Source organism: Stomoxys calcitrans, chromosome 4 (genome assembly GCF_963082655.1).
Source record: "Stomoxys calcitrans chromosome 4, idStoCalc2.1, whole genome shotgun sequence".
Classification (NCBI taxonomy): Eukaryota; Metazoa; Arthropoda; class Insecta; order Diptera; family Muscidae; genus Stomoxys; species Stomoxys calcitrans.
This window is the reverse complement of record NC_081555.1, coordinates 11,185,222-11,212,479: the sequence shown is the minus strand read 5'-3', so window position 1 is coordinate 11,212,479 and position 27,258 is coordinate 11,185,222. Positions and strand designations below refer to the sequence as shown.

General features: G+C 33.7%; 1 protein-coding gene across 4 annotated transcripts in view; it reads left to right on the top strand.

The window, feature by feature from the left end:
* The window catches only part of LOC106087029 (uncharacterized), a 435,541-nt gene that overhangs the window by 237,854 nt on the left and 170,429 nt on the right, over positions 1 to 27,258 (top strand). For all 4 annotated transcript variants that reach the window (XM_059368281.1, XM_059368282.1, XM_059368283.1 and 1 more), the window contains exons 6-7: positions 14,592 to 16,235; positions 24,168 to 24,331. In XM_059368281.1, coding sequence (XP_059224264.1) covers positions 14,592 to 16,235; positions 24,168 to 24,331 — 1,808 coding nt within the window. The remainder of the gene's footprint in view (positions 1 to 14,591; positions 16,236 to 24,167; positions 24,332 to 27,258) is intronic.

Genomic DNA, 27,258 nt, shown 5'->3' with positions numbered 1-27,258 from the left:
TCAGCGAACATGAGTGGCATGCTTGCATTATTTGATGATTGGTTGTTTCATAATTAGTTGGTATAAAGCGGTTGAATAGGGTTATGGAAACAAATTTTTTTGAGGGAGGATGAATAAATGTGGGTTGGCGATTTTTTGAGTCATATTCATAAAATTCAAAATGGTATGAATTTAAACAATGGTTATTTTAAATAATGGTAATATTAGCTGAAGAGAGTAAAGTTGTTTCGAATTTTATTTCTTGGCTTTCTTTATATCATATATAAGAAATAAGGAGTAAAGAAAACTTGGGAGCTCTTATTATTGGGTTGCCCAAAAAGTAATTGCGGATTTTTCATATAGTCGGCGTTGACAATTTTTTTCACAGCTTGTGACTCTGTTATTGCATTCTTTCTTCTGTCAGTTATCAGCTGTTACTTTTAGCTTGCTTTAGAAAAAAACTGTAAAAAAAGTATATTTGATTAAAGTTCATTCTAAGTTTTATTAAAAATGCATTTACTTTCTTTTAACAAATCCTCAATTACTTTTAGGGCAACCCAATATAATCCTGATCTTCGTTATATTTAAATTCATTTGTTTTTGGAATTATTAGCAAATATTTCTTTTTTAGTATAAAAATTTTTGCAGAAAACAAAAACCTTGTATGAAGCTTGTACTGAAGCTTGAAATTATTTTTTTAGCTTTATACTAAGCATATATTTCGCTGCTCAAACCTTGCAAATGGAATAAAATATAAAAAGCTCTGCACCCACAGAAATGTGCTAAAAAATCTGATAGCTCACTGTTTCTAGAGTTGACTGTAGTTTAAAATATTTCTGTATCAATTAGTTTTCAAAGGAAACGAGCAAAAACATTAAAATTAATATAACTCATACGCACTCTTGGTCCATTAAGTGTTTGACTAAAAATATGCTGCTAATGAATTGATATGGGGACTTTCAGGCTTGTTTTGTGTTTAAGGCACAATTACAGTTTGCATACCGCTAGACTTTTTTATGTGTGCGGTCAAATTGTTTTTAATAATAATCTTCAGTGTGTACTTAACTAATTTAATTTTCAAACTGTTATAAAATATTCACTTAAACTTGTTTTCAAGGTGTTGCCCTGCGGCACGTCGTTTATACTCGGCTATAAAAAGCAGGCCCCTTGAGCTTAAATTTTTCCTTATTTATGCCCTTTTCCGCAATGCAATGTTCCGAAAATTTGAACCTTTTCAATAAAATTTTGCCTACACTACACCCACAGATGGGTGGCACTCCTTGTTTATGCTTTTTTTCGTAATGCAATGTTCCGGAAATTTTAATTTTTTCTTTAAAATATTACATATTCTGCACCCACAGATATATGCTTATAGATCTGAGAGAAGTCTGTTTCTAGAGTTAAACGTAGTTTGAAATGTTTCTGTATCAATTGATTTTCAATAGGAAAAAGTCAAAACTTATAAAATTAATATAACTCATACGCATTATTGGTTCATGATATTTTTTATAAGGAAATATTTCTAAAAAATTTACATGGAGATGATGAAATTTGTATTGTTTCAAAGATGCAGTTATTAAAAGCATACATTTAGGCTTTTCAGTGAGTGCATTGCAATTTTCAAATTAAAAATTCAACATATACTTACCGAAATTTATTTTTTAATTGTTTTAAAATATTAACTTTATTGCACCCATAGAAGTGAGCTTATAGATCAGACAGAACACTGTTTCTAGTGTTGATCGTAGTTTAAAATATCTCCGAATCAATTCGTTTTCAGTAACAGTGAGTGAAAACATTTAAAATTAATATAACTTATACGCACCATTGGTTCATAAAATAATTGATAAAGATCTAATGCTAGCGAATTGATATGGGCACCATGAAAATTGTATTGTGTTTAAGATTTCATTACTGTTTATATACATTTAGGCTTTCCTTTGAGTGCGCTCCAATTTTCATTCAATAGAGGTATTCAGGGTGTACTTGCCAAATTTTATTTTGAAAATATAAAAAAAATATTAACCCACAGAAATGTAGTCAATGTCTTTTAGTATTGACTGTATATATGATACAAAGTATATGTGTATCAATTAGTATTTTTTAAATTAAATATTTAAAATAAGTATAACTCATACGAAATGTTGGTTCAAGCAATGTTTGACTAAGAAAACTTTCAAACGAATTGATATGGGGATCATGAGACTTGTATTGTGTTTAAGACATATTAATGTTCGCATACAGCTAGACTTTTCTATGTGTGAGTTAACTTTTCACCCATTTTACTTTCAAACTTTTATGAAATATTAACTTAAACTCCTCTACAAAGCTGTATGCAATATGTCGTTCGGAATCGGCTACTAAAAAGGGAATGAAATCGAATCGGACGTCACTCATTGCTATGTGAGAAGTCTACTTTCCCTTAATGGAATGTTGGGAATATTTGCAATTTCTTTACCTATTCTGCACCCACAGAAGTATGCTTAAAGATCTGACAGCACTCTGTTCCTTCGGTAGATCGTAGTTTGAAATGTTGCTGTATCAATTATTTTTCTTTGGTAATGAGCGAAACAATTTTTAATTAATATAACTCATACTCACCCTGGGCATATAAAATGTTTGATTTAAATACGGTGGGAACGAATTGATATGGGGATCCTGATACATGAATTAGGCTCAAGATTTAATGACGCATCTTATACAACTAGGCTTTTCTATGGGTGCCTTCCAATTTTTATTCAATACAAATATTCATCATGCACTTACCAATCTTTTTGAAAAGTCATGATAAACTAACTTAAATTTCTCTGAAGAGTGGTTTCGCCCTATCGTTCGGACTCGGATATAAAAAGAAGGCTCCTCATCAAAGAATCTAATCATGAATCATATAGAACTCATTGATATGCTTGAAGTTTTCCTCCTTCTCATAAATGGAATATTTTTGGGAAATTTTGGGGTTTTCACAATAAAATGTTAACTTTTCTGCACCCACTGAGATATGCTTAAAAATTTGACAGAACTCTGTTTCTTGTGTTGATCGTTGTTCAAAGTATTTCTTTATCAATTAGTTTCTTATGGAAATAAACGAAAACATGTAAAATTAATATAACTCATACGCACTATGGGTATATAAAAAGTTTGATTAAGATATGCTTCTAACGAATTGATATGGGGATTCTCAAACATGTATTACGTAGAAGACTTAATGACGCTTCTTATACAACTATGCCTTTCTATGAGTGCATTTAAATTTTTGATTCAAAACAAATTTTCGGATTGTACTTACCAAACTTTTTTGAAACTCTCATAAAATACTAACTTAAATTTCTCCGCATAGTGGTTTCGCCCTGTGGCACGTCGTTCGAACTTGGCTATAAAAAGAAGGTCCCTTATCAAAAAACCTAATTTTAAATCATATAGCACTCATTGATATTCTTGCTCCGTAATGGAATATTCTTTGAAAAATTTGCAATTATCACAATAAAATGTTAACTTTTCTGCACCCGCAGAGATATCCTAAAAAATCTGTGAGAACTCTGTTTCTAGTGTTGATCGTAGTTTGAAATGTTTCTGTATCAATTAGTTTTGTGTTGAAATGAGTGAAATCAATTAAAATTTATATAACTCATACGCACTATTGTCCGAAGAAATGCTTTATTAAGAAATATTCCAAACTAATTGATATATGGATGATGCAGCTTTTATTGCTTTAAAGATACAGTTATTAATCGTTTACATTCAATATTTTCTGTGAGTGCATTCAGTTTGTTTTTGCAATAGAAATTTTACTTGGATACATACGAAATTTTATTGGGAAATAATTCCTAATGCATATGAGATACTACTGTTTTCTTTTAAGCGTATTTAAATTTTGTTTTATTTATAATTTTTCATTGTATGACATTGACTTTTACGCTTACACATTTCCCAAGGCCCATAATTTGTACTTTTGGTTTGCTACAAATTTCATTATTTCACCACTCCCTTGCTTAAAAATAATGTCATGTCTACCCATTTTCAATTTGTCATCTATCCCAGTTATGTTAGACTTTTTATACCTCTCTCCCTCATAAAAAGCCATCATACTCAGCATGAGATGCTTTAATGCTAAAGGTAATTGAAACCTGTTTAATTTTTTTTCTTTGGTAATTTTACAAATATCCCCTTATGATTCAAGGGAAAGTCATAAAAAGAAACAACACCAAAAATTAATTTTTTCAACAGAATCCATCTTCACCTTCATATTATTCATTATTGAATTTGACATTGACCCAACAACAGCGGAAAAAACAATCAGCTCCATCAATCTGTACGCACAGCGAGTGTGTGACAACAAATCCCCCCCTCCCCCCGATTCGATACACTTTCCTTTTCATAACGCGTAGTAAGCATCAAAGTAACCACAGATGCATTTAATTCAATTAAAATTTTTTCACAAGCATACATACACACACACACACACACACACACACACCAAAACGCTCAAACACTTTCAGACATCCATCATTGTACAAAGAAACACCTAGATTTTGTTCATTGCCCATATATTGGGTGTTTTATCTAAAATTAATTACAATTACAAATTTATAAAACCCAAAAACAATGTCTGCTGTTTGTTAGCTAATGTTTTGCTGTGGTTGTTATTTCGTTGTATAAAATTGTGTTTTTTTTTTTGTTTCTACCAAGATAGTCGTTTTTGTGCAATGCCAGTTAGATAATCGAAAGTTAATTAGCTAATGATTAACAGGGGTAGATTAGTGTTTGGAAAAAATCGTGCTGTATCGATATGCGAATAGACGACAATAACAATCAATGGAATTTCCTTTAGTTGATTATTCTCATGTTTACACGATATATTACATGGTGTAAATTGTTATCTAGTATGGGAGTGAGGATAGAAAAGTTGATATTTCTTGTTACAATACCGAGATTATTTGAAATGTTTTAATGATTGGTAAAAAAGAAATCTAGAAAAAATAAATTTATATAAAAAAATTTCGGAAACTTATACAGCCCCGAATATTATTGTAATTCCTTTAATATTGTGCTGATCTTTTTGTTTTATCTGTTTAAATTCTTTGCACCCAAGCAGCAAAACCGATTATTCTTACAAAAGAAATAGTTTTTTATTATATGCTCTTTGACTCTTTTAAATATCAATTCGCATATGGCATAGAATTACAAATAAGTTCTATTCATATCACTTATACGCTCCGTAGGTATATTTTTTATATAGAGGCCTAAGTATTATTTCTCAGGTATTTTTTCAAATTCTACTCAAACAAGCATGAGTATGGGTTTGTTTGTAAGAAGACTTTCTGCTGAATTATAGGCGTTTTGATTCATCTGAATCAAAAATCATAAAAACTGAAATATTTTGTCTGCATGTGGTTGATTTATACCTTTCTACATTCAGATTTTAATATAATTTTTAAGTTTTATCCACAAATTCTCTGCACACATGTATGAAAACGGATTTGCTTTAAGGAATACCAGCTTCTGTATCAGAATTTTCTTGTTTCATTAATTTATCAATTCGTATTTTCCTAAAATATAAATTATTTTCTTTAAATATTACTCATACGCTCCGTTGAAATATTTTCAACTTTCCTAGTTGGGACTAAAAAAGTATATCTAAGATATGGCCATAAATTCCCTGCCCACATATATGAAACTGGAATTGTTTTAAAGAAAACATGCTTCTGACATGGATATATTTTGATTTGTTTATGTACCAATTTCCATATTGCCTGAATAGCAAAATATGTTCTATTTATATTACTCATACGCTGCAATGGAATACTACTACCCTACGGGAAAAGGGACAGGTCCCAAACCTGTCACGGAATAAGTCCTCCGGTGATAAAGACTGGTCCCAGTTCTCGTCGCCTTACATGTAGGATAAGTCCTGGGACGTTTCGAAAAGGATGAGTATACTTTGGAAGTATGTTTCCCATATTGTCTGAATAGAAAAATATGTTCTATTCATATTACTCATACGCTCCAATGGAATACTTCTACCCTACGGGAAGTGGGACAGGTCCCAAACCTGTCACGGCATAGGTCCTCTGATGATAAAGACTGGTCCCAGTTCTCGTCACCTTACATGTAGGATAGGTCCTGGGACGGTTCGAAAAGGATGAGTATACTGTGGAAGTATTTTTGAGGGAGATAACTTTAGGTAGTTGGGATTAGCAATTTTTAACAATAATTAAGCGACTTTTTAAAAAAAATTAAGTATCATGAGTTATGACAATTGCAACTTTTCATTCCCTGTTGGATATGTCCTGTGACAGGTAACTCGTTCTCCAGTCAAGGACTGGTATGTTTGGGCCAATTGACTACACATTTCCCGTAGGGTATCTACTAACATTGATATTTTCTAAGGATAATCTCTAAATTTTTGGCACAAAAGCACAAATATATCAAGAATTTCCTTGCACACATGCCAGTCTATGGATTTATTTCAAAGAAAACATGATTCTGAAATGTATGCCTTTTAATTATTTTCGATATCAATTCGTATATTGCCTAAAACTAAAATTTGGTCTTATTAATATTACTCATACGTTACTTTGGATTTATTTAGTTACATACATCTCTCCTCTTATTTCTTGCACACATTTGTGAAAGTGAAAAACTTTGTTAAAAGGCAGAATTTCTTAATCTGTGTACATTGATCCGATCCAATATCAATTCGCATATTGTTTTAAAATTAATAACATTTGTTATTCATATCACTCATACGACATCTTGGACTTATTAACAAACAAACATGCATATATCTTCCAAAATTCTAGTGTACAAGAAAGTGAAGGCAAAATTACTCACCTAATATGCATAGACTTGATCTACTATTAATTAGGCTTTGGCTTAAAATATAAATTTGCAGAATTTGCCTATTTGGGCTCTTTCATTTTAATCTTTAAAATATTTTCTTGAACTTTTTTTTATAAATTCTTTGCACACAGGCACAAAAGTGAATAAATCTCAAAGAAGACGTAATTCATAAAAGCATGTGCTTTGATTCATTCCCATGTCAATTCGTAAATTGTTTAAAATTGAAAATTTTTTCCATTAATATTACTCATACGTTATTTTGCATTTATTTAAGAACATACCTATCTTTTCTTATGGCTTGCACACAAGCTTGAAATTCAAAAAGTTTACCAGAAGACAAAGTTCCTCAACTTATGCGCTTTAATTCATCATGGTATCAATTCGCATTTCGCTTAAAATCATAAAATATTTGCTTATTAAAAACACTCATACGCCCCTTTGCAATGTTGCCACATTACCATGAGTATCTGTTTTCTTTTCTCGTTTTTCCTCCTCTACTTTTTTACCTAAAATAATGAATTTATGAAATTTTCTCAAAATCGTACTAAGTAAACGAGTGTCAGGCGTTAATGGGTTATCTGTTTTTATACCCACCACTGTAGGATAGGGGGTATATTCATTCAGTCATTCTGTTTGTAACACCTGGAAATATGCGTCTGAGACCCTATAAAGTATATATATTTTTGATCAGCATAAAAATCTAAGACGATCTAAACATGTCCGTCCGTCTGTCTGTTGAAATCACGCTACAGTCTTTAAAAAAAGAGATATTGAGCTGAAACTTTGCACAGATTCTTTATTTGTCCATAAGAAGGTTAAGTTCGAAGATGGGCTATATCGGACTATATCTTGATATAGCCCCCATATAGACCGATCCTCCGATTTAGGGTCTTAGGCCCATTAAAACCACATTTATTATCCGATTTTGCTGAAATTTGGGACAGTGAGTTGTGTTAGGCCATTCGATATCCTCCGTCAATTTCGCCCAGATCGGTCCAGATTTGGATATAGCTACCATATAGATCGATCGTCCGATTTAGGGTCTTAGGCTCATAAAAGCCACATTTATTGTCCGATATCGCTGAAATTTGAGACAGTGAGTTGTCTTAGACCCTTCGACGACTTTCTTTAATTTGGCCCTGATCGGTTCAGATTTGGATATAGCTGCCATATAGGGCCATAAAAGCCACATTTATTACCCGATTTTGCTGAAATTTGAGACAGTGAGTTGTCTTAGACTCTTAGACGTAATTCTTCAATTTGGCCCTGATTGGTTCAGATTTGGATATAGCTGCCATATAGACCGATCCTTCGATTTAGGGTCTTAGGCCCATAAAAGCCGGATTTATTATCCGATATCGCTGAAATTTGGGACAGTGAGTTGTGTTGGGCCCTTCAATATCCTCCTTCAATTTGGCCTAGATCGGTCCAGATTTGGATATAGCTGCCATATAGACCGATCTTTCGGTTTTAGGTTTTGGGGCAAAAAAAGGCGCATTTATTGTCCGATATCACTTAAAACTGAGACAGTGAGTTGTCTTAGACCCTTCGACGTCTTTCTTCAATTTGTCCCTGATCGTTTCAGATTTGGATATAGCTGCCATATAGACCGATCTCTCGATTTAAGGTTTTGGGCCCATAAAAAGCGCATTTATTGTCCGATTTCGCCGAAATTTGGGACAGTGAATTGTGTCTTGACCAAAATCGATACAATTGCTATGGATCATAGCGTATGCAATTTTCACCGGATTTTGATGAAAGGTGGTTAACATATATACCCGAGTTGGTGGGTATCCAAAGTTCGGCCCGGTCGTACTTAACGCCTTTTAACTTGTTTTTAAACTGACTTGTCTTCTAATTCTTTGCACACATACATAAATATAGATTAAGTTGAAAGTAGGCACAACTCTGCAACGTATGTGTTTCAATTTATGCTGGCATCAATTCGTGTTCTCGTTAAAATTGGAAAATATTCCGTATTAATATCACTTATACGTCCCATTGAACTTTATCGAAAATGTTTTAATAACTCTAAAAGGAATTTTTCTTAATTTCTAAAAAGTCTTTCACCAATGAATCCGACAATTTCTAATGCAAATATGAATTCTAAAACACCTTAAAAAGAAAATTAAGATTACCAGTGATATTATCTTTGTATGGATATCTAAATTGTATGGCTTCTTTATATTTTCTTTCCACCTTTATTCATGCTTCCCACCATAAACGTTAAAGCTACCAAAATTGTTTAAAGAAAACTTTTAACAACTCATTAAAAACTATCCGGGCCCTACCCATAAAATATGCCACTCCTTTAGCCCAGATCCTCTTAACGAAATTGTCACTCAAACATTTGCATTTTATGGCAGTTTGAGGCCATTTGGCCCAGCCTTTTTGCAGCAGAGTTTACGCATATTTTCTCAAAGACAATTAGCCATGTTTTTCTGTGGTTTTACGAATCAGGGATTTTTTGTTTTTTTTTTTTTTTTTTTTGCATACAAGTACTTTGTGGTGGTTTGCAAAACTCCTTCATGGCCTTTTTGTGATGTCTCAAAAGTCAAAAAACCAAAACAAACAAAACAAAGTTGCTTGGCCTTTTTGTTTTTTTTTTTTTTTTTTGGGAAGATGGGGGTATGATTGTAGGTTAGTTTGTTGATTTTTGTTTTAGGAAAAAATAAGAAGTGGAAGAAGGGGGTCTGCTGCTTTGAAAGATTTGCATGATTTAATAATGCATATTTGGTTTTTGTTCTTTTCTTAGTTTCGTTGCTCTATGCCAACCAACCATCACCACCACCATATCTCTGCAGGGATTTGCATAGGATTATGAATATCTTGCAAACAAAAAAACCAAAGAGGAATAAATTGCAGATAAAATGGTAGTATGGGAGTTCTAACAGATCACAAGAGCAAGAGAGTCAGAGCAGGGACATGGGGGACGGCAGACCGCAGTTTGTTGTTATTTTTATTATTGCAGAATTTCAAATTAGGAACGATTTACAACTAAATTATGCAAGCATTGCGTAGCTGCTTTAGCTTCCACCGCCCCTACAGCCGCCTCACTCGAGTATTGAGCTCTATACAACATACAGTTCCTTAGAGCATAGATTGCAAAGTTGAGTTTTTCTCCCTTTTCTTCTTTTCTTTTTGGGAGAAAAAAACGAAATTGCTTTGAAAACGACTATTTAAGTTGAGCCATAAAAAATGATGTTTTCCTTTGAACATTTTTCTTTTAAAAGACCAAACAAAAAGGCGACAAGGGTTTGGGTTCTCTCGCTCTCATTCAAATGGGCCATCAATTCTTAGAGAAAAAAAAAGAATCAGGAAAATTAAGATGGGTTATGCGCCATAAACAAAGCAGCAGCCATCATCACTAAACCGCATATTTCAACAAAAAATTATAGATTATCATGGGCTAGGGATGAAACAAAACCAAAAGAGGGTACTTTTTGGAACCAGAACAGTACATGGGTACATCCCAGACACATTTGGTGCCTTGTGAAATCTTATAAAAAACAAGTAAAAAGTGTTGAGTTCGGCCGTGCCTAACTTTGGATATCCACGAAAATCGAGTAGTAAATAAAGCTTTTATGGGCTTCAGACCCTTTATCGGCAGATCGGTCTATATGGCAGCTATATCTAAATATAGGCCGATCTGAACCATATTTGCGTCGAATGTTGAGAGGCTTTAAAAAACTCACCGTTTCAAATTTCAGCGAAATCGGGTAATAAATAAAGCTTTTAGGGGCTTCAGACCCATTATCGGCAGATCGGTCAATATGGCAGCTATATCTAAACATAGTCCGATCTAAACCATATTTAATTCGAATGTTGAGAGGCTTAAAAAAACTCACCGTTTCAAATTTCAGCGAAATCGGGTAATAAATAAAGCCTTAATGGGCTTCAGACCCTTTATCGGCAGATCGGTCTATATGGCAGCTATATCTAAATATAGTCCGATCAGAACCATATTTGGATCGGATGTCGGGAGGCTTAAAATAACCCACTGTTTCAAATTTCATCGAAATCGGATAATAAATAAAGCGTTTATGGGCTTCAGACCCTTTATCGGCAGATCGGTCTTTATGGCAGCTATATCTAAATATAGTCCGATCTGAACCATATTTGGATCGGATGTCTGGAGACTTAAAATTATTCGCTGATTCAAATTTCAGCGAAATCGGGTAATAAATAAAGCTTTTAGGGACTTCAGACCCATTATCGGCAGATCGGTCTATATGGCAGCTATATCTAAATATAGTCCGATCTGAACCATATTTAAATCGAATGTTGAGAGGCTTATAAAAACTCATTGTTTCGAATTTCACCGAAATCGGATAAAAAAATAGAGCGTTTATGGGCTTCAGACCCTTTATCGGCAGATCGGTCTATATGGCGGCTATATCTAAATATAGCCTAATCTAAACCATATTTGGATCGGATGTCGGGAGGCTTAAAATAACTCGCTGTTTCAATTTTCAGCGTAATCGGATAATAAATAAAGCTTTTAGGAGCTTCAGACCCTTTATCGGTAGATCGGTCTTTATGGCAGCTATATCTAAATATAGTCCGATCTGAAACATATTTAAATCGAATGTTGAGAGGCTTTAAATAACCCACTGTTTCAAATTTCGACGAAATCGGATAATAAATAAAGCCTTAATGGGCTTCAGACCCTTTATCGGCAGATCGGTCTATATGGCAGCTATATCTAAATATTGCCCGATCCAAACCATATTTAAATCGCATGTTGAGAGGCTTTAAGCAATTCTCTGTTTCAAATTTTAGCGAAATCGGGTAATAAATAAAGCTTTTATGGGTTTCAGACCCTTTTTCGGCAGATCGGTCTATATGGCAGCTATATCTAAATATAGTCCGATCAGAACCATATTTGCGTCGAATGTTGAGAGGCTTATAAAAACTCATTGTTTCGAATTTCACCGAAATCGGATAAAAAAATTGAGCGTTTATGGACTTCAGACCCTTTATCGGCAGATCGGTCTATATGGCAGCTATATCTAAATATAGTCCGATCTAAACCATATTTAAATCAAATGTTGAGAGGCTTATAAAAACTCATTGTTTCGAATTTCACCGAAATCGGATAAAAAAAAAAAACGTTTATGGGCTTCAGACCCTTTATCGGCAGATCGGTCTATATGGCGGCTATATCTAAATATAGCCTAATCTAAACCATATTTGGATCGGATGTCGGGAGGCTTAAAATAACTCGCTGTTTCAATTTTCAGCGTAATCGGATAATAAATAAAGCTTTTAGGAGCTTCAGACCCTTTATCGGCAGATCGGTCTATATGGCAGCTATATCTAAATATAGTCCGATCTAAACTATATTTAAATCGAATGTTGAGATGCTTTAAACAATTCTCTGTTTCAAATCTTAGCGAAATCGGGTAATAAATAAAGCTTTTAGCGGCTTTAGACCCTTTATCGGCAGATCGGTCTATATGGCAGCTATATCTAAATATAGCCCAATCTAAACCATATTCCAGTCGTATGTCGGGAGGTCTAAAACAACTCAATGTTTCAAATTTCAGCGAAATCGGATAATAAATAAAGCTTTTATGGCCTTCACACCCTTCATCGCCAGATCGGTCTATATAGCTGCTATATCCAAATGTGGTCCGATCTGGACCGATCAAGAACTTAACCTGCGTGCTGCAAAAATACGTATCAGTACCAAATTTCAGCTAAATATCTCAATGGAGTGATATCTAATTTTTTGATATCGGAAGGGGGGGCGGACCCTCCCCCTTACTCCAAAAGTACTACCCAAAAATTAGGGTGTACCGATCAGGACAATATGGGACTCAAATAAAAGGTATTCCGGAGTAGATTACAAATATAGTCAGAAACAAGGAATAGGCTTTATAATTTGTTGGTATCTAAAGGGGGTTGGACCCTCCCCCGATACCCTAAAAACACCACCCAAAATCAAAAGTGCAGCGATAAGGACAATATGGATATCAAATGAAAGGTATTGAAGAGTAGAATACGAATATGGTATTAAAAATTGGGTCCAAATACACAGAATGTCGCCCTAATCCCAAAATTTCTGAAAGTAGACAAATTGAACGTCCATATCAAGATGGGCCTCTAATGAAAGGTATTCGGAAGTAGTTTGCGCATCTGCCATACAAAATCAGATTGAAGTGTAAGGGGCCACCGCAGCCCCCAAAAATCGCCCCAAATGTACATATGACCCATCATGACTGTATGGGACTCGGTTTGTTTGTTTGTTCCGTAGACCCAAAAACGGCTGAACCGTTTTTCTTAAAATTTTCACAGATTGTGTAGGTTATGTGGAAGCAAAAATAGGTGATATAATTTTTTATACATCAGATGTTGGCGGACACTCCCCTTAGCCCAAAAACGCCACCCAAAACCAAAAGTGGACTCACAGGCACAATATGGGTATCAAATGAAAGGTATTAGAGACTAGAAAACGAATATCGTATTAAATTTTGGTTTTAAGAACCCAGCGAACCACCAACCTGAAAACTTCTCTAAGCTGAAATATTCGACGTTCCTATCAATATGGGACTCAAATGAGAAGTATTTAGACTCGGTTTGTATGTTTGTTTCGTATAGACTCAAAAATGGCTAAACCGATGAAGGAAACATAGGTTATATAAGTTTTTGATATCGGAAGGGGGGGCGGACCCTCCCCCTTACCCCATTCAAAAATGAAAGTGTACCGATCAGAACAATATGGGACTCAAATTAAAGGTATTCAGGAGTAGAGTATGAATTCCATATTAAAAATTGGGTCCAAATAACTGGGGGGCCGCCTCAACCCCAAAACCCCTTAAAATGGGTTTATTGGACGAGCATGGCTATATGGGATTCAAATGAAAGGTATTTGGGAGTAGATTACGAAAATGAAATAAAAATTTGCCTTCAAGTCTAGATGGCGCTTTTCCCCCTAAAAATACCTCAAATAGCTTAATTGAGCCATTATGACAATATAGGACTCAAATGAAAGGTAATTGAGAGTAGAAAACGAATTTAATATCCATTTTTAAAGCCAAGTGGTACGCTCTAAAGCATCCCCTCCCATTCCCGACTTTGGGAATATGAAGCTCAAATCAATGGTATTTGGGAGTAAAGAACGAATTTGATATCTATTTTCAGGCCAAATTGCCGGTGCCCGCTTCAACCCCAAAAATTTTTAAAATTTAAAAATTTGTAAAAGTGGAGCACGAAACTTATATTCACTTTAAGGGCCACGTATCTAGGTGGCCACCCCACCCCCCAAATAAACCCTAAACCGGAAATATTTTTCAATGCGTTAAAATAGGACTCAAAAGAAAGGCATTTGGTGTAGAGTAAAAATTTTGCCCAGGAAACGAGCAGGGCTAAACTTCTCGCACATCAATGAGTGCTTTTCGATTCAAGTTTAAAGTCAATGATAAGAGACCTTTTTTTATAGCCGAGTCCGAATGGCGTGCCGCAGTGTGACACCTTTTTGGGGAGAATTTTTTAGATGACCATGCATGGCATGGTACCTCGCAAATGTCGCCCGCATTAAATTCTGCTACTTTAGAAAAAACTTTTTCTCTGCTACCATTTCTGCTGTCTAATTTGTCATCTCTGTTTGCATACCACACAAAAAAAAAACTCTTGAAGCCAGGCAAAACAAAAAGTAAATGAACCGCAATATAAAATTCAGGGTTAGCCATTATGTAGAAAAAAAATTTTAACATTTTTTCTAAAGACTCATTTTCCTTTTCTCTTCTCTTGCCTTTTCTCATGTGCAGCTCCAACAAACCAAAAGCGGTGCTCCATCGACACAAAAACAGGACTTAAGTTTCCTCAACGAAGCCTCCCCCATCTATGTGACCTCATTCAATAGCAATCATACGGCCTGCAATAGCACCACCCTAACGACAGCGGCAGCGGTAGCCACCTCTACTACGGGGACAGCGGGGCTGATAAGTGCAACAACAATAACGCCCACGGCTGTTGCATCCACGACGACTAATGCCAGTTCGGCTAAGCCACAGACAGTACCAGCCAGCGGTGTAGGTCCACTATCGGCAGCCATAGTAGCAGGAGCAAAAACCACAGCAACCGGAAACACCTCAACAGTAGCACCAACAGGAGCCGATAGAAATGCCAACAATTGCCCCCAGGCCTCTGTAATAGCAGCAGCAGCTGTAGCATCCTCATTAGCGGCTGCCTCCAAGCAGATACCAGCCTCAGTTCACCACCCACTACCAACAGCAGCAGCAGCAGCAGCAATCACAGCAGGAGCCCCAGCATCAGCGGCCACAACAACAACGTCCACAACCTCAATATTGACAAATCATAATAGCATTTATCAGGCCACAGCCCTAGCGAAATTGCCCTCCTCATTGCCGCACAAAAAGCTAACCATCGCACGCAGCCTCCAACATTTGGAGGTTAAGGAGGTGGACGATGACGATGATGATTTGGCCGCATTAGGTGCCAATTTGTGTAACATCAATTTCATTAACTACAAGAACAAGCATGCCGAAATACCCACACCCACAACCACTGGCCCCCTGCATGTTAGTCCATTTGTGGGCAACGCACCTGTGATAGTAGCAGGTCCCAGTTCCACCTTGGGGCGACGCAAATCGCAGCAGAGCAACAGCAACACCAATACGAATCCTGTTACCGTTAGTGCCACAGTTGATGTTCATCACTCAGCTCATGCGGCGGGAGCATCAACAGCCTATCACGATCACATACCACCGCCTTTACAGTTACCCCCGCCCAATAAGATCTATGTGGATGCCCAAACACTGACCTCGCCGCGCCTGGCCAAGAACGCCCAAGGAGGAGGAGTAGTAGTAGTAGGAGCAGCAGGCGATTCTTTGATCACCAAAGGTGGCCCAACTTTGAACAACAATATCAACAACAACAATAGTCTAAAAACTTTATCGGCATTATCGGCGGCCGCCACAGCCAGTATCAAGGCACCAGCCGTAACTGCTACTGCTGCTAACAAGGCGACAGCTCTGCAACTGAACAATAACAACTCTCAACAGCTTCCTTCGTATGCGGTACATCATTTGGGTACGCTACAGCAGCTGACGCAGAAGCAGCAGCCAGCAACGAATGCAACTGCAATCCTTAATGCCCAGTTAACATCTTCCTCGTGCTCGAATCAGCTCAGCAGCAACAATAGCAGCATTCACAGTGCATCCAGTGCATCGACGCAAGCATCATCAATAATAACGGCACCATTGTCGGCGGGAGCCTCATCATCAGCAGCAAATACAGCATCTACGACAGCAACAACAAAAAATCTTAGCAGTAATCTTAGTAATAATTGTGATTTACATATATCAGCGAATAATCTTCAACAACAACAGCAACAACAACATCTACAACAGCAGCAGCACCAGCACCAGCAACAACCACCGAGAAGAGAGGTAAGTTTCTAAACTTTGAAGATAGGGGGCGCTTTTGTACAAACCAATGGGGTTTGTTAGAAATATGGGGGGAAAAGTTTTATGCCAAGGCAAGATTAGAAATGATTGGTCTGTAGGACAATTTGACTGAAATGTTGTCTGTTTGAGGAAATTTTACTGAAATGTGGTATTTTTGGGAAAAATTTAACTAAATGTTGGTCTTTAGGGAAATTTTTAGTGAAATTTTGCCTTTAGGGAAAATTTTAGTGAAATTTTGCCTTTAGGGAAAATTTAAGTGAAATTTCGCCTTTAGGGAAAATTTTAGTGAAATTTTGCCTTTAGGGAAAATTTTAGTGAAATTTTCTCTTAATGAAAAATGTTCTCTTAAGGGAAAATTTTGGTGAAATTTTGTCTTTGGGGATATTTTCAGTGAAATTTTGTCTCAAGGAAAAATTTTTCGATATTTTTTTTCTTTAGTCAATGGACATTTCAATGATTTTTTTACTTTTAGCAAAATTTTAGTAAAACGTTTGCATTTCACTAAATTGTTCTCTTTAGTGAAAATTTGATTTAAAATTCATCTTTAGGGAAAATGTTATTGAAATTTCGTCTTTATGGAAAATTTCACTGATATGTTGTTTTTAGGGAAATTTTTTTGTCTTAGGGAAAATTACACTGAAATTTTTTCCCTTTGTGCAAGAATCCACTCAAATTTTGTCTGTAGAGACAATCTCACAGATTTTTTTTGGGAATAATTTTGCTAAAATTTAATCTTTAGGGAAAATTTCGCTGACATTTTGTCTTAAAGCAAAATTTTATTAAAATATTTGGCTTTGGTATAACATTAATTAAAATTTTGGCTTTAGGGAAAAAATTGTGGAAATTTTGACTTTAAGGAAAATTTTGTGAAAATTTTGACTTTAGGGAAAATTTTGTGGAAATTTTGACTTTAAGGAAAATTTTGTGAAAATTTTGACTTTAGGGAAAATTTTGTGGAAATTTTGACTTTAGGGAAAATTTTGTGGAAATTTTGACTTTAGGGAAAATTTTGTGGAAATTTTGACTGTAGGTAATATTTCATGGAAATTTTGTCTTTGGGAGAAATTTTACCAAAATTTTGTCTTTTCCAAAATTTTCATCGAAATTTTTTATTAAAATTCCCTAAAAAAATGTGTAAGAAATTTTTCCTTAAGACAGAATTTTAATGAAATTTTCCTTTCCTTTAAATTTTCCCTCAGAAACAATATTTCAGTTTATTTTTCCCCACAGACAAAATGTAAGCGAAATATTCCCTAGGGCAACATTTTCGGTGAAATTTCCCCTAAAGACAAAATATCAGTGAAACTTTCCCTAAAGACAAATTTCCAATGAAATTTTCCTTTCCCTTAAATTTTCACTCAGTAACAAAATTTTAGTGAATTTTTCCAACACAGACAAAATCTAAGCGAAATAGTCCCTAAGACAAAGATTTCGGTGAAATATTCCCTTAAAACTTTCCCCAAGACAAATTTTCACAGAAATTTTCCTTTCCTTTAAATTTTCCTTCAGAAACAAAATTTCAGTAAATTTTTTCCCAAAATTTTTTTCAAAATATTTCCTAAGAAAAAGATTTCGGTGAAATATTCCCTTAAAACAAAATTTTTCGTGAAGTTTCCCCTAAAGACAAATTTCCACTGAAATTTTTCCTCAGTAACAAAATTTCAGTTAATTTTTCCCCACAGACAAAATGTAAGCGAAATATTCCCTAAGACAAAGATTTCGATGAAATTTCCCCTAAAGACAAAATATCAGTGAAACTTTCCCTAAAGTCAAATTTCCACTGAAATTTTCCATTCCTTTAAATTTTCCCTCAGAAACAAAATTTCAGTGAATTTTTTCACACAAACAAAATGTAAGCGAAATATTCCCTAAGACAAAGATTTCGGTGAAATATTCCCTTAAAACAAAATTTTTCATGAAATTTCCCATAAAGAAAAATTTCCACTGAAATTTTCCTTTCCCTTAAATTTTCTCTCAGTAACAAAATTTCAGTGAATTTTTCCAACACAGACAAAATATAAGCGAAATACTCCCTAAGAAAAAGAAATTTTGGCTTTAGGGAAAATTTTGTAGAAATTTTGACTTTAGGGAAAATGTTGTGGAAATTTTGACTTTAGGGAAAATTTTGTAGAAATTTTGACTTTAGGTTATATTTCATGGAAATTTTGTCTTTGGGAGAAATTTTACCAAAATTTTGTCTTTTCCAAAATTTTCATCGAAATTTTTTATTAAAATTCCCTAAAAAAAATGTGTAAGAAATTTTTCCTTAAGACAGAATTTTAATGAAATTTTCCTTTCCTTTAAATTTTCCCTCAGAAACAATATTTCAGTGAATTTTTCCAACACAGACAAAATGTAAGCGAAATATTCCCTAAGACAAAGAATTCGGTGAAATATTCCCTTAAGACAAAATTTTTCGTGAAATTTCCCCTAAAGACAAATTTTCACACAAATTTTCCTTTCCTTTAAATTTTTCCTCAGAAACAAAATTTCAGTGAATTTTTTCACACAAACAAACTGTAAGCGAAATATTCCCTAAGACAAAATTTTCGGTGAAATATTCCCTAAAGACAAAATATCAGTGAAACTCTCCCTAATGATAAATTTTCACAGTAATTTTCTTTTTCTTTAAATTTTCTCTCAGAAACAAAATTTTAGTTAATTTTTGCACACAGAAAAAATGTAAGCGAAATATTCCCTAAGACAAAGATTTCGATGAAATTTTCCCTAAAGACAAAATATCAGTGAAACTTTCCCTAAAGACAAATTTCCACTGAAATTTTCCTTTCCCTTAAATTTTCCCTCAGTAACAAAATTTCAGTGAATTTTTCCAAAACAGATAAAATGTAAGCGAAATATTCCCTAAGAAAAAGAAATTTTGGCTTTAGGGAAAATTTTGTAGAAATTTTGACTTTGGGGAAAATTTTGTAGAAATTTTGACATTAGTTAAAATTTTGTGGAAATTTTGACTTTAGGTTATATTTCATGGAAATTTTGTCTTTGGGAGAAATTTTACCAAAATTTTGTCTTTTCTAAAATTTTAAACCGAAATTTTTTTATTAAAATTCGCCAAAAAATGTCAAAGAAAATTTTCCTAAGGACAAAATTTTAATGAAATTTTTCTTTTCTTTAAATTTTCCCTCAGAAACAAAATTTCTACACAGACAAAATGTAAGCGAATTATTCCCTAAGACAAAGATTTCGGTGAAATATTCCCTTAAGACAAAATATCAGTGAAACTTTCCTTAAAGACAAATTTCCAATGAAATTTTCCTTTCCTTTAAATTTTCCATCAGAAACAAAATTTTAGTTAATTTTTCCCCAAAGACAAAATGTAATCAAAATATTCCCTAAGACAAAGATTTCGGTGAAATATTCCCTTAAGACAAAATTTTTTATGAAATTTCCCCTAAAGACAAATTTCCACTGAAATTTTCCTTTCCTTTAAATTTTTCCTCAGAAACAAAATTTCAGTGAATTTTTCCAACACAGACAAAATGTAAGCGAAATATTCCCTAAGACAAAAAAATTTTGGCTTTAGGGAAAATTTTGTAGAAATTTTGACTTTAGGGAAAATGTTGTGGAAATTTTGACTTTAGGGAAAATTTTGTGGAAATTTTGACTTAAGGTAATATATCATGGAAATTTTGTCTTTGGGAGAAAATTTACCAAAATTTTGTCTTTTGGAAAATTTTCTTTGAAATTTTTTATTAAAATTCCCCAAAAAAATGTCAAAGAAATTTCCCCTAAAGACAAATTTCCACTGAAATTTTCCTTTCACTTAAATTTTCCCTCAGAAACAAAATTTCCACACAGACAAAATGTAAGCGAAATATTCCCTAGGACAACATTTTCGGTGAAATTTCCCCTAAAGACAAAATATCAGTGAAACTTCCCCTAAAGACAAATTTTCACACAAATTTTCCTTTCTTTTAAATTTTTCCTCAGAAACAAAATTTCAGTGAATTTTTTCACACAAACAAAATGTAAGCGAAATATTCCCTAGACAATGATTTCGGTGAAATATTCCCTTAAAACTTTCCTCAAGACAAATTTTCACAGAAATTTTCCTTTTCTTTAAATTTTCCTTCAGAAACAAAATTTCAGTGCATTTTTCCAACACAGACAAAATGTAAGCGAAATATTTCCTAAGAAAAAGATTTCGGTGAAATATTCCCTTAAAACAAAATTTTTCGTGAAGTTTCCCCTAAAGACAAATTTCCACTGAAATTTTTCCTCAGTAACAAAATTTCAGTTCATTTTTCCCCACCGACAAAATGTAAGCAAAATATTCCCTAAGAAAAAGATTTCGGCGAAATATTCCCCTAAAGACAAAATATCGGTGAAACTTTCCCTAAAGGCAAATTTCCAATGAAATTTTCCTTTCCTTTAAATTTTTCCTCAGAAACAAAATTTCAGTGAATTTTTCCACGCAGACAAAATGTAAGCGAAATATTCCCTAAGACAAAGTTTTCGGTGAAATATTCCCTTAAGACAAAATATCAGTGAAACTTTCCTTAAAGACAAATATTCACACAAATTTTCCTTTCCTTTAAATTTTCCCTTAGAAATGAAATTTCAGTGAGTTTTTCCCCACAGACAAAATGCAGGCGAAATATTCCCTAAGACAAAGATTTCGGTGAAATATTCTCTTAAGACAAAACTTTCCGTGAAATTTCCCCTAAAGTCAAATTTCCACTGAAATTTTCCTTTCCTTTAAATTTTCCCTCAGAAACAAAATTTCGGTTGATTTTTCCACACAGACAAAATGTAGGCGAAATATTCCCTAAGACAAAGAATTCGGTGAAATATTCCCTTAAGACAAAATTTTTCATGAAATTTCCCCTAAAGACAAATTTCCACTGAAATTTTCCTTTCCCTTAAATTTTCCCTCAGTAACAAAATTTCAGTGAATTTTCCCAACACAGACAAAATGTAAGCGAAATATTCCCTAAAACAAAGATTTCGGTGAAATATTCCCTTAAGACAAAATTTTCCGTGAAATTTCCCCTAAAGACAAATTTCCATTGAAATTTTCCTTTCCCTTAAATTTTCCCTCAGTAACAAAATTTCAGCGAATTTTTCCAACACAGACAAAATGTAAGCGAAATATTCCCTAAGACAAAAAAATTTTGGCTTTAGGGAAAATTTTGTAGAAATTTTGACTTTAGCGAAAATGTTGTGAAAATTTTGACTTTAGGGAAAATTTTGTGGAAATTTTGACTTTAGGAAAAATTTTGTGGAAATTTTGACTTTTTTTTACCAAAATTTTGTCTTTTGGAAAATTTTCATTGAAATTTTTTATTACAATTCCCCAAAAAATTTCAAAGAAATTTCCCCTAAAGACAAATTTCCAATGAAATTTTCCTTTCCCTTAAATTTTCACTCAGTAACAAAATTTCAGTGAATTTTTCCAACACAGACAAAATCTAAGCGAAATATTCCCTAAGACAAAGATTTCGGTGAAATATTCCCTTAAGACAAAATTTTCCTTGAAATTTCCCCTAAAGACAAATTTCCATTGAAATTTTCCTTCCCCTTAAATTTTCCCTCAGTAACAAAATTTCAGTGAATTTTTCCAACACAGACAAAATCTAAGCGAAATATTCCCTAAGACAAAGATTTCGGTGAAATATTCCCTTAAGACAAAATTTTCCGTGAAATTTCCCCTAAAGACAAATTTCCATTGAAATTTTCCTTCCCCTTAAATTTTCCCTCAGTAACAAAATTTCAGTGAATTTTTCCAACACAGACAAAATGTAAGCAAAATATTCCCTAAGACAAAGAATTCGGTGAAATATTCCCTTAAGACAAAATTTTTCATGAAATTTCCCCTAAAGACAAATTTCCACTGAAATTTTCCTTTCCCTTAAATTTTCCCTCAGTAACAAAATTTCAGCGAATTTTTCCAACACAGACAAAATGTAAGCGAAATATTCCCTAAGACAAAAAAATTTTGGCTTTAGGGAAAATTTTGTAGAAATTTTGACTTTAGCGAAAATGTTGTGAAAATTTTGACTTTAGGGAAAATTTTGTGGAAATTTTGACTTTAGGAAAAATTTTGTGGAAATTTTGACTTTTTTTTACCAAAATTTTGTCTTTTGGAAAATTTTATTTGATATTTTTTATTAAAATGCCCCAAAAAAATTTCAAAGAAATTTCCCCTAAAGACAAATTTCCGTGAAATTTCCCCTAAAGAGAAAATTTCACTGAAATTTTATATTTAGGCGAAAGTTTCACCGGAATTTTTTTTCTTTTGGGAAAATTTCTCTGAAAATATATCTTTAGGGAAAGTTTGTCGGATATTTTGTCTTAAGGGGAAATTTCACGGAAAATTCTGTCTTAAGGGAATATTTTACCGAAAATTGTGTCTTATTTCGCTTACATTTTGTCTGTGGGGAAAAATCAACTGAAATTTTGTTTGTGGGGCAAAATTTCAATGAAATTTTTTTGTAAAGGAAAATTTTATAAAATTTTGCCTTTAGGGAATATTTCCTTGACTTTTTTTCTAAAGGGAAAATTTTGCCTTAAGGGAAAATTTCACAGAGGAAAAAGTAAAAACTTCACTGAAATTGTCTCAAAAGAAAATATTTCACTAAAGTTTGGACTTTATAGAAAATTTCGCTGATATTTTGTCATTAGAGAAAATTTTGATTAAATTTTTTCTTTGGAATCATTTTACCGAAATTTTGTATTTAGTGAAATTTCAATGAAATTTTGTCTTTTTGGAAAATTCCTTGCGTTTATGGAAAATTTTAGTGAAATTTTCTCTTAATAAAAAATTTTTGTAAAATCTTCTCTTAAGGGAAAATTTTGTTGAGAAATTTCGTCTAAAACACATCTCAGTCCCTGGGTTCTCAATGTAGACCCCCAGGCCCACTCTGTCCTCTAGCTTTGTTCCATCCGTGTTAAATGATCTTTCAAATGGCAATACTAGGGTTCCGCCAATCCAAGACTGTGCCAATGGCAGCAGTGCCTCGCACTCGACTTCAAAGTTCATCTCAGGTATCCGATCGGAAACCTCTTCCCTTCCTTCCAGGTTTTCTCGTTCGTCGCTTCCTCAATCCATTCTCCCATCGCCTTGACTCTCATAGCCGCAATGGCTGCCACACATTTAATCTCTTTGTCAATGGGTCGGATATCTAGTGGGCGTGGTCCTCATCGCTCCGCCTATGCCAAGACAACATGTCCTCTGAACCTGTTGTATGGTCCTTATGTTGCAATTTTTCCTCATAGCAGTCCACCAAACTACTGAGGGGTAAGTAAGTGTTGGTCTAATCACGGTCCTGTAGAGCCAGTGGACTATCCTCGAATTCAGGCCCCATTTCGAGCCTACGGCCCAACATCCATAAATTTAGCATTTATTAAAAAATTTTACTAAATTTTTTCCTAAAATTTTTTCTTAAGGGAAGATTTTGGTAAAATGCCATTTTGGGCATAATTTCAGTGAAATTTTGTTTTTGGGTATAATTTCAGTGAAATTTTGTCTTAATCGAAAATTTCACAGAAATTTTGTCTATGGAGAAAATTTTAATGAAATTTCGTCTTTAGGGAAAATTTTACTGACATTTTTTCTTAAGGGAAAATTTTACTGAAATTTTTTTTAGGGAGAATTTTAGTAAAAACTTTCTTTAAACAAAAAATTTCAATTAAATTTCGTCCTTAGAAAAAAATTTCGCTGAAATTGGTTTATGGAAAATTTTTTTCAATATTTTGTGTTTAGTGGAATTTTCGCTGAAATTTTCATTTTAAAGGAAATTTCACTAAAATTTTGTGTCTGAGGAATTTTCATTGAAATTTCGTCTCCAAAGAATATTTTCTCTGAAATTTTTTCTTTCAGAAAAATTTCACATAAAATTTTATTTTTAATTTTATTTTTAACGTTTAATTTTTTATCTCCTTTCTCCCTTTCAGTTACTAACAGATGACGATGAAGATGAAACAGATGATATTTTACAATTGAATACAAATAGTTTATCAAATAATTTAACGCAACTAAATTATAGTCCAAATAGCAGCATATCAAGAGGTGGATTTGAACTACTACTGGGTGATCAATCGTTAAGGCAAGATATCAGGTGAGTTTGATTAAAATTTTTTCGAATTTTAAATCATAAGGGAAATGTGTTTGAAGGAGATGTGGATAAAATTAAGGAAATTTAGTCGAAATACCACTTTAAAAAGTAATATTTAGATTAGACAAAAAACAATCAAAAAAAAAAATTATATGGAGGAAAAGCTAAGAAATTTTTTTATAAAAAATATTCTTAAAAAAATTAAAAAATATAATTTTTTTTACACTAAAACCAATCTTAGAGGCCTTTTTCTGCAAATATTCCTATATTCTATTTCTTATAGCCAAGTGCCTATTGCTACAATTTTCCCTTTACTTAAAATTGAAAATTGAATTAATCTCAGTATTCCCTTACATGCATTTTATATTGATGACTTCCCAAAATTGATATCTTGATTTTAATTCCCCCATAAAATGTGAAGAAACAAACCATGTTTAACAAATCGTCCCTTGATTCCAATAAACAATGTATCCTACCATTGGATATAAGTATGCTTCCCTTTAAACAACTCGATCGTAACATTTGTACTAAAATTGTTTATCTGCTTCCGTTACAATACATTAACACAGTTGCCCAGTTGTTGCAGCACACATTGAGTTCCTATTGGTTTGAATAGAAAATAAAGCATACCTTTAGGCTGTTATATTTTCAATGTAACCAATGCCATAATACATACGTTACTGCCATAACAATTGTGAATTAGCAAGTTAATCACGCATCAAGCCAAGATAAGAGGCTAAGGAAATAAAAAAAAAACATTTCAAAGGAGGAAAATTTAGGTCTAGGGTTTCTTTTTTTACAGGAAACAATAACAAATTGTTGGTTGTGTATTGGCAATGAATAACCCTTGGTCGAGTGGGAAAAAGAGAGATGCTTTAGAAAGGAAAAAAACAACAAAAAATTCCATAGAACATTTTTGTAGGATCTTTTTAGGGTAGTTAGTTGATGTCTGAAGGGGGGAACGGACCCTCCCCCTTACCCTAATTTTCAGAAACGCCAGATCTCGGTAATGGTTGGTGCGATTTAAGCGAATTTTTGTTAGCACACTTACAGTAACCTTAAAAAAAAAAAAAAAATTGGGGTGGGGCCGCCCAACCCCAAAACCAGCCAAACGGATTTATAGACTAATCACTACCATATCTGATCTCCAATTGTGGGGTTAAGTGTTTCATGAGTCACCTCACCCACCAAAAAACCCCTAAAATCGGATATATTTACCGATCATGGCAATATGGAACTGAAATAGAAGGTCTTTGAGAGTAGAGCACGAAATTGACTTTGACTTTTGGAAGCAAGTCTCTGGCGGTCCACCACACCTCAAGAAGGACTTTTACTGACCATTGGAATGTGGGTTTTAAAAAAGAGGTATATGAGTGTAGAAAAATCCACAGGCAAATTAAAATACATTTTCAACAGAAATAAGGCAGAAATGCCAAAATTTAGAGTAATCCTCTCCAACGTAGTATTATCGGGCGCAGCAGAGCGGACCGGGCTCTGCTAGTCTTCTTTTATATAAAAATCAATTTGTGTTTGTTTGTCGGTTTGTTCCGTATAGATTCAAAAACGGCTAAAGCGATTGACTCGAAAATTTTCACGGATTGTGTAGGTTGGGCTGAAAGTAAACCTAGGCTATTGGATGGGGAGCGGACCCTCCCCCTTACCCTAAAAGTACTGCCTAAAAATAAAAGTTTACCGATCGGAACAATATGGGATTCAAATGAAAGGTATTCAGGAGTCGAGTACGATTTTCAAATCAAAATTTTCGTTCAAATAACTGCTGGACCGCCCCAGCTCCAAAACCCCCTGAAATACGTTTATTGGACCATCATGATAATATGGGACTCAAATGAAAGGTATTCGGGAGAAGATTACGAATATGGTCAGCAAGGAGGAACATGCTTTATAATTTTTTGCATCGAAAGGGGAGCGGACCCTCCCCCTTACCACAAAAGTACCACCCAAAAATAAAAGTGTAACGATCGGGACAGTATGGGACTCAAATGACAGATATTCAGCAGTAGAATACCAATTTCATATCAAAAATTGCATTCAAGTAACTGGGGGGCCGCCCCAACCCCAAAACACCCTAAAATAGATTTATTGGACCATCATGATAATATGGGACGCAAATGAAAGGTATTCGGGAGTAGATTGTGGATATGGTCAGGTAGAAGGAATAGACTTTATAATTTTTTGATATCGGGAAGGGGACAGACGCTCCCCCTCATGCCAAAAACACCACCCAACATCAAAAGAGGACCCATGGGGACAATATGGGTATCAAATGAAAGGTATTGAAGGGTGGAATACGAATGTGGTATTGAAATTTGAGTCTAAGTACCCGCCGGGCCGCACCAACCCCAAAAATCCTTTAACAGACATATTTCACATTCATGTCAATATGGGGCTCAAACGAAAGGTTTTCGGGAGTAGATTACGAATCTCGCATACAAAATCAGATCGAAGTATAGGGGTTCACCCCACCCCCCAAAAACGCACCAAATGGGCATAAGACTCATTTAGAAAAAAAATTTGACAAAATTTTCTATAAAAAAAAAATTTGACAAAAATTTCTATATAGAAAAAAATTTTTACAAAATTTTCTATAGAAAAAAAATTTGGACAAAATTTTCTATAGAAATAAAATTTTGACAAAATTTTCTATAGAAAAAAAATTTTCTATACAAAAAAAATTTTCTATAGAAAAAAATTTTAACAAAATTTTCTATAGGAAAAAAATTTTGACAAAATTTTCTATAGAAAAAAAATTTTGACAAAATTTTCTATAAAAATAAAATTTTGACAAAATTTTCTATAAAAAAAAATTTTGACAAAATTTTCGACAGAAATAAAATTAAGAAAAAATTTTCTAAAAAATAAAATTTTGACAAAAATTTTTTATGGAAAAAATAAATTTGAAAAAATTTTCT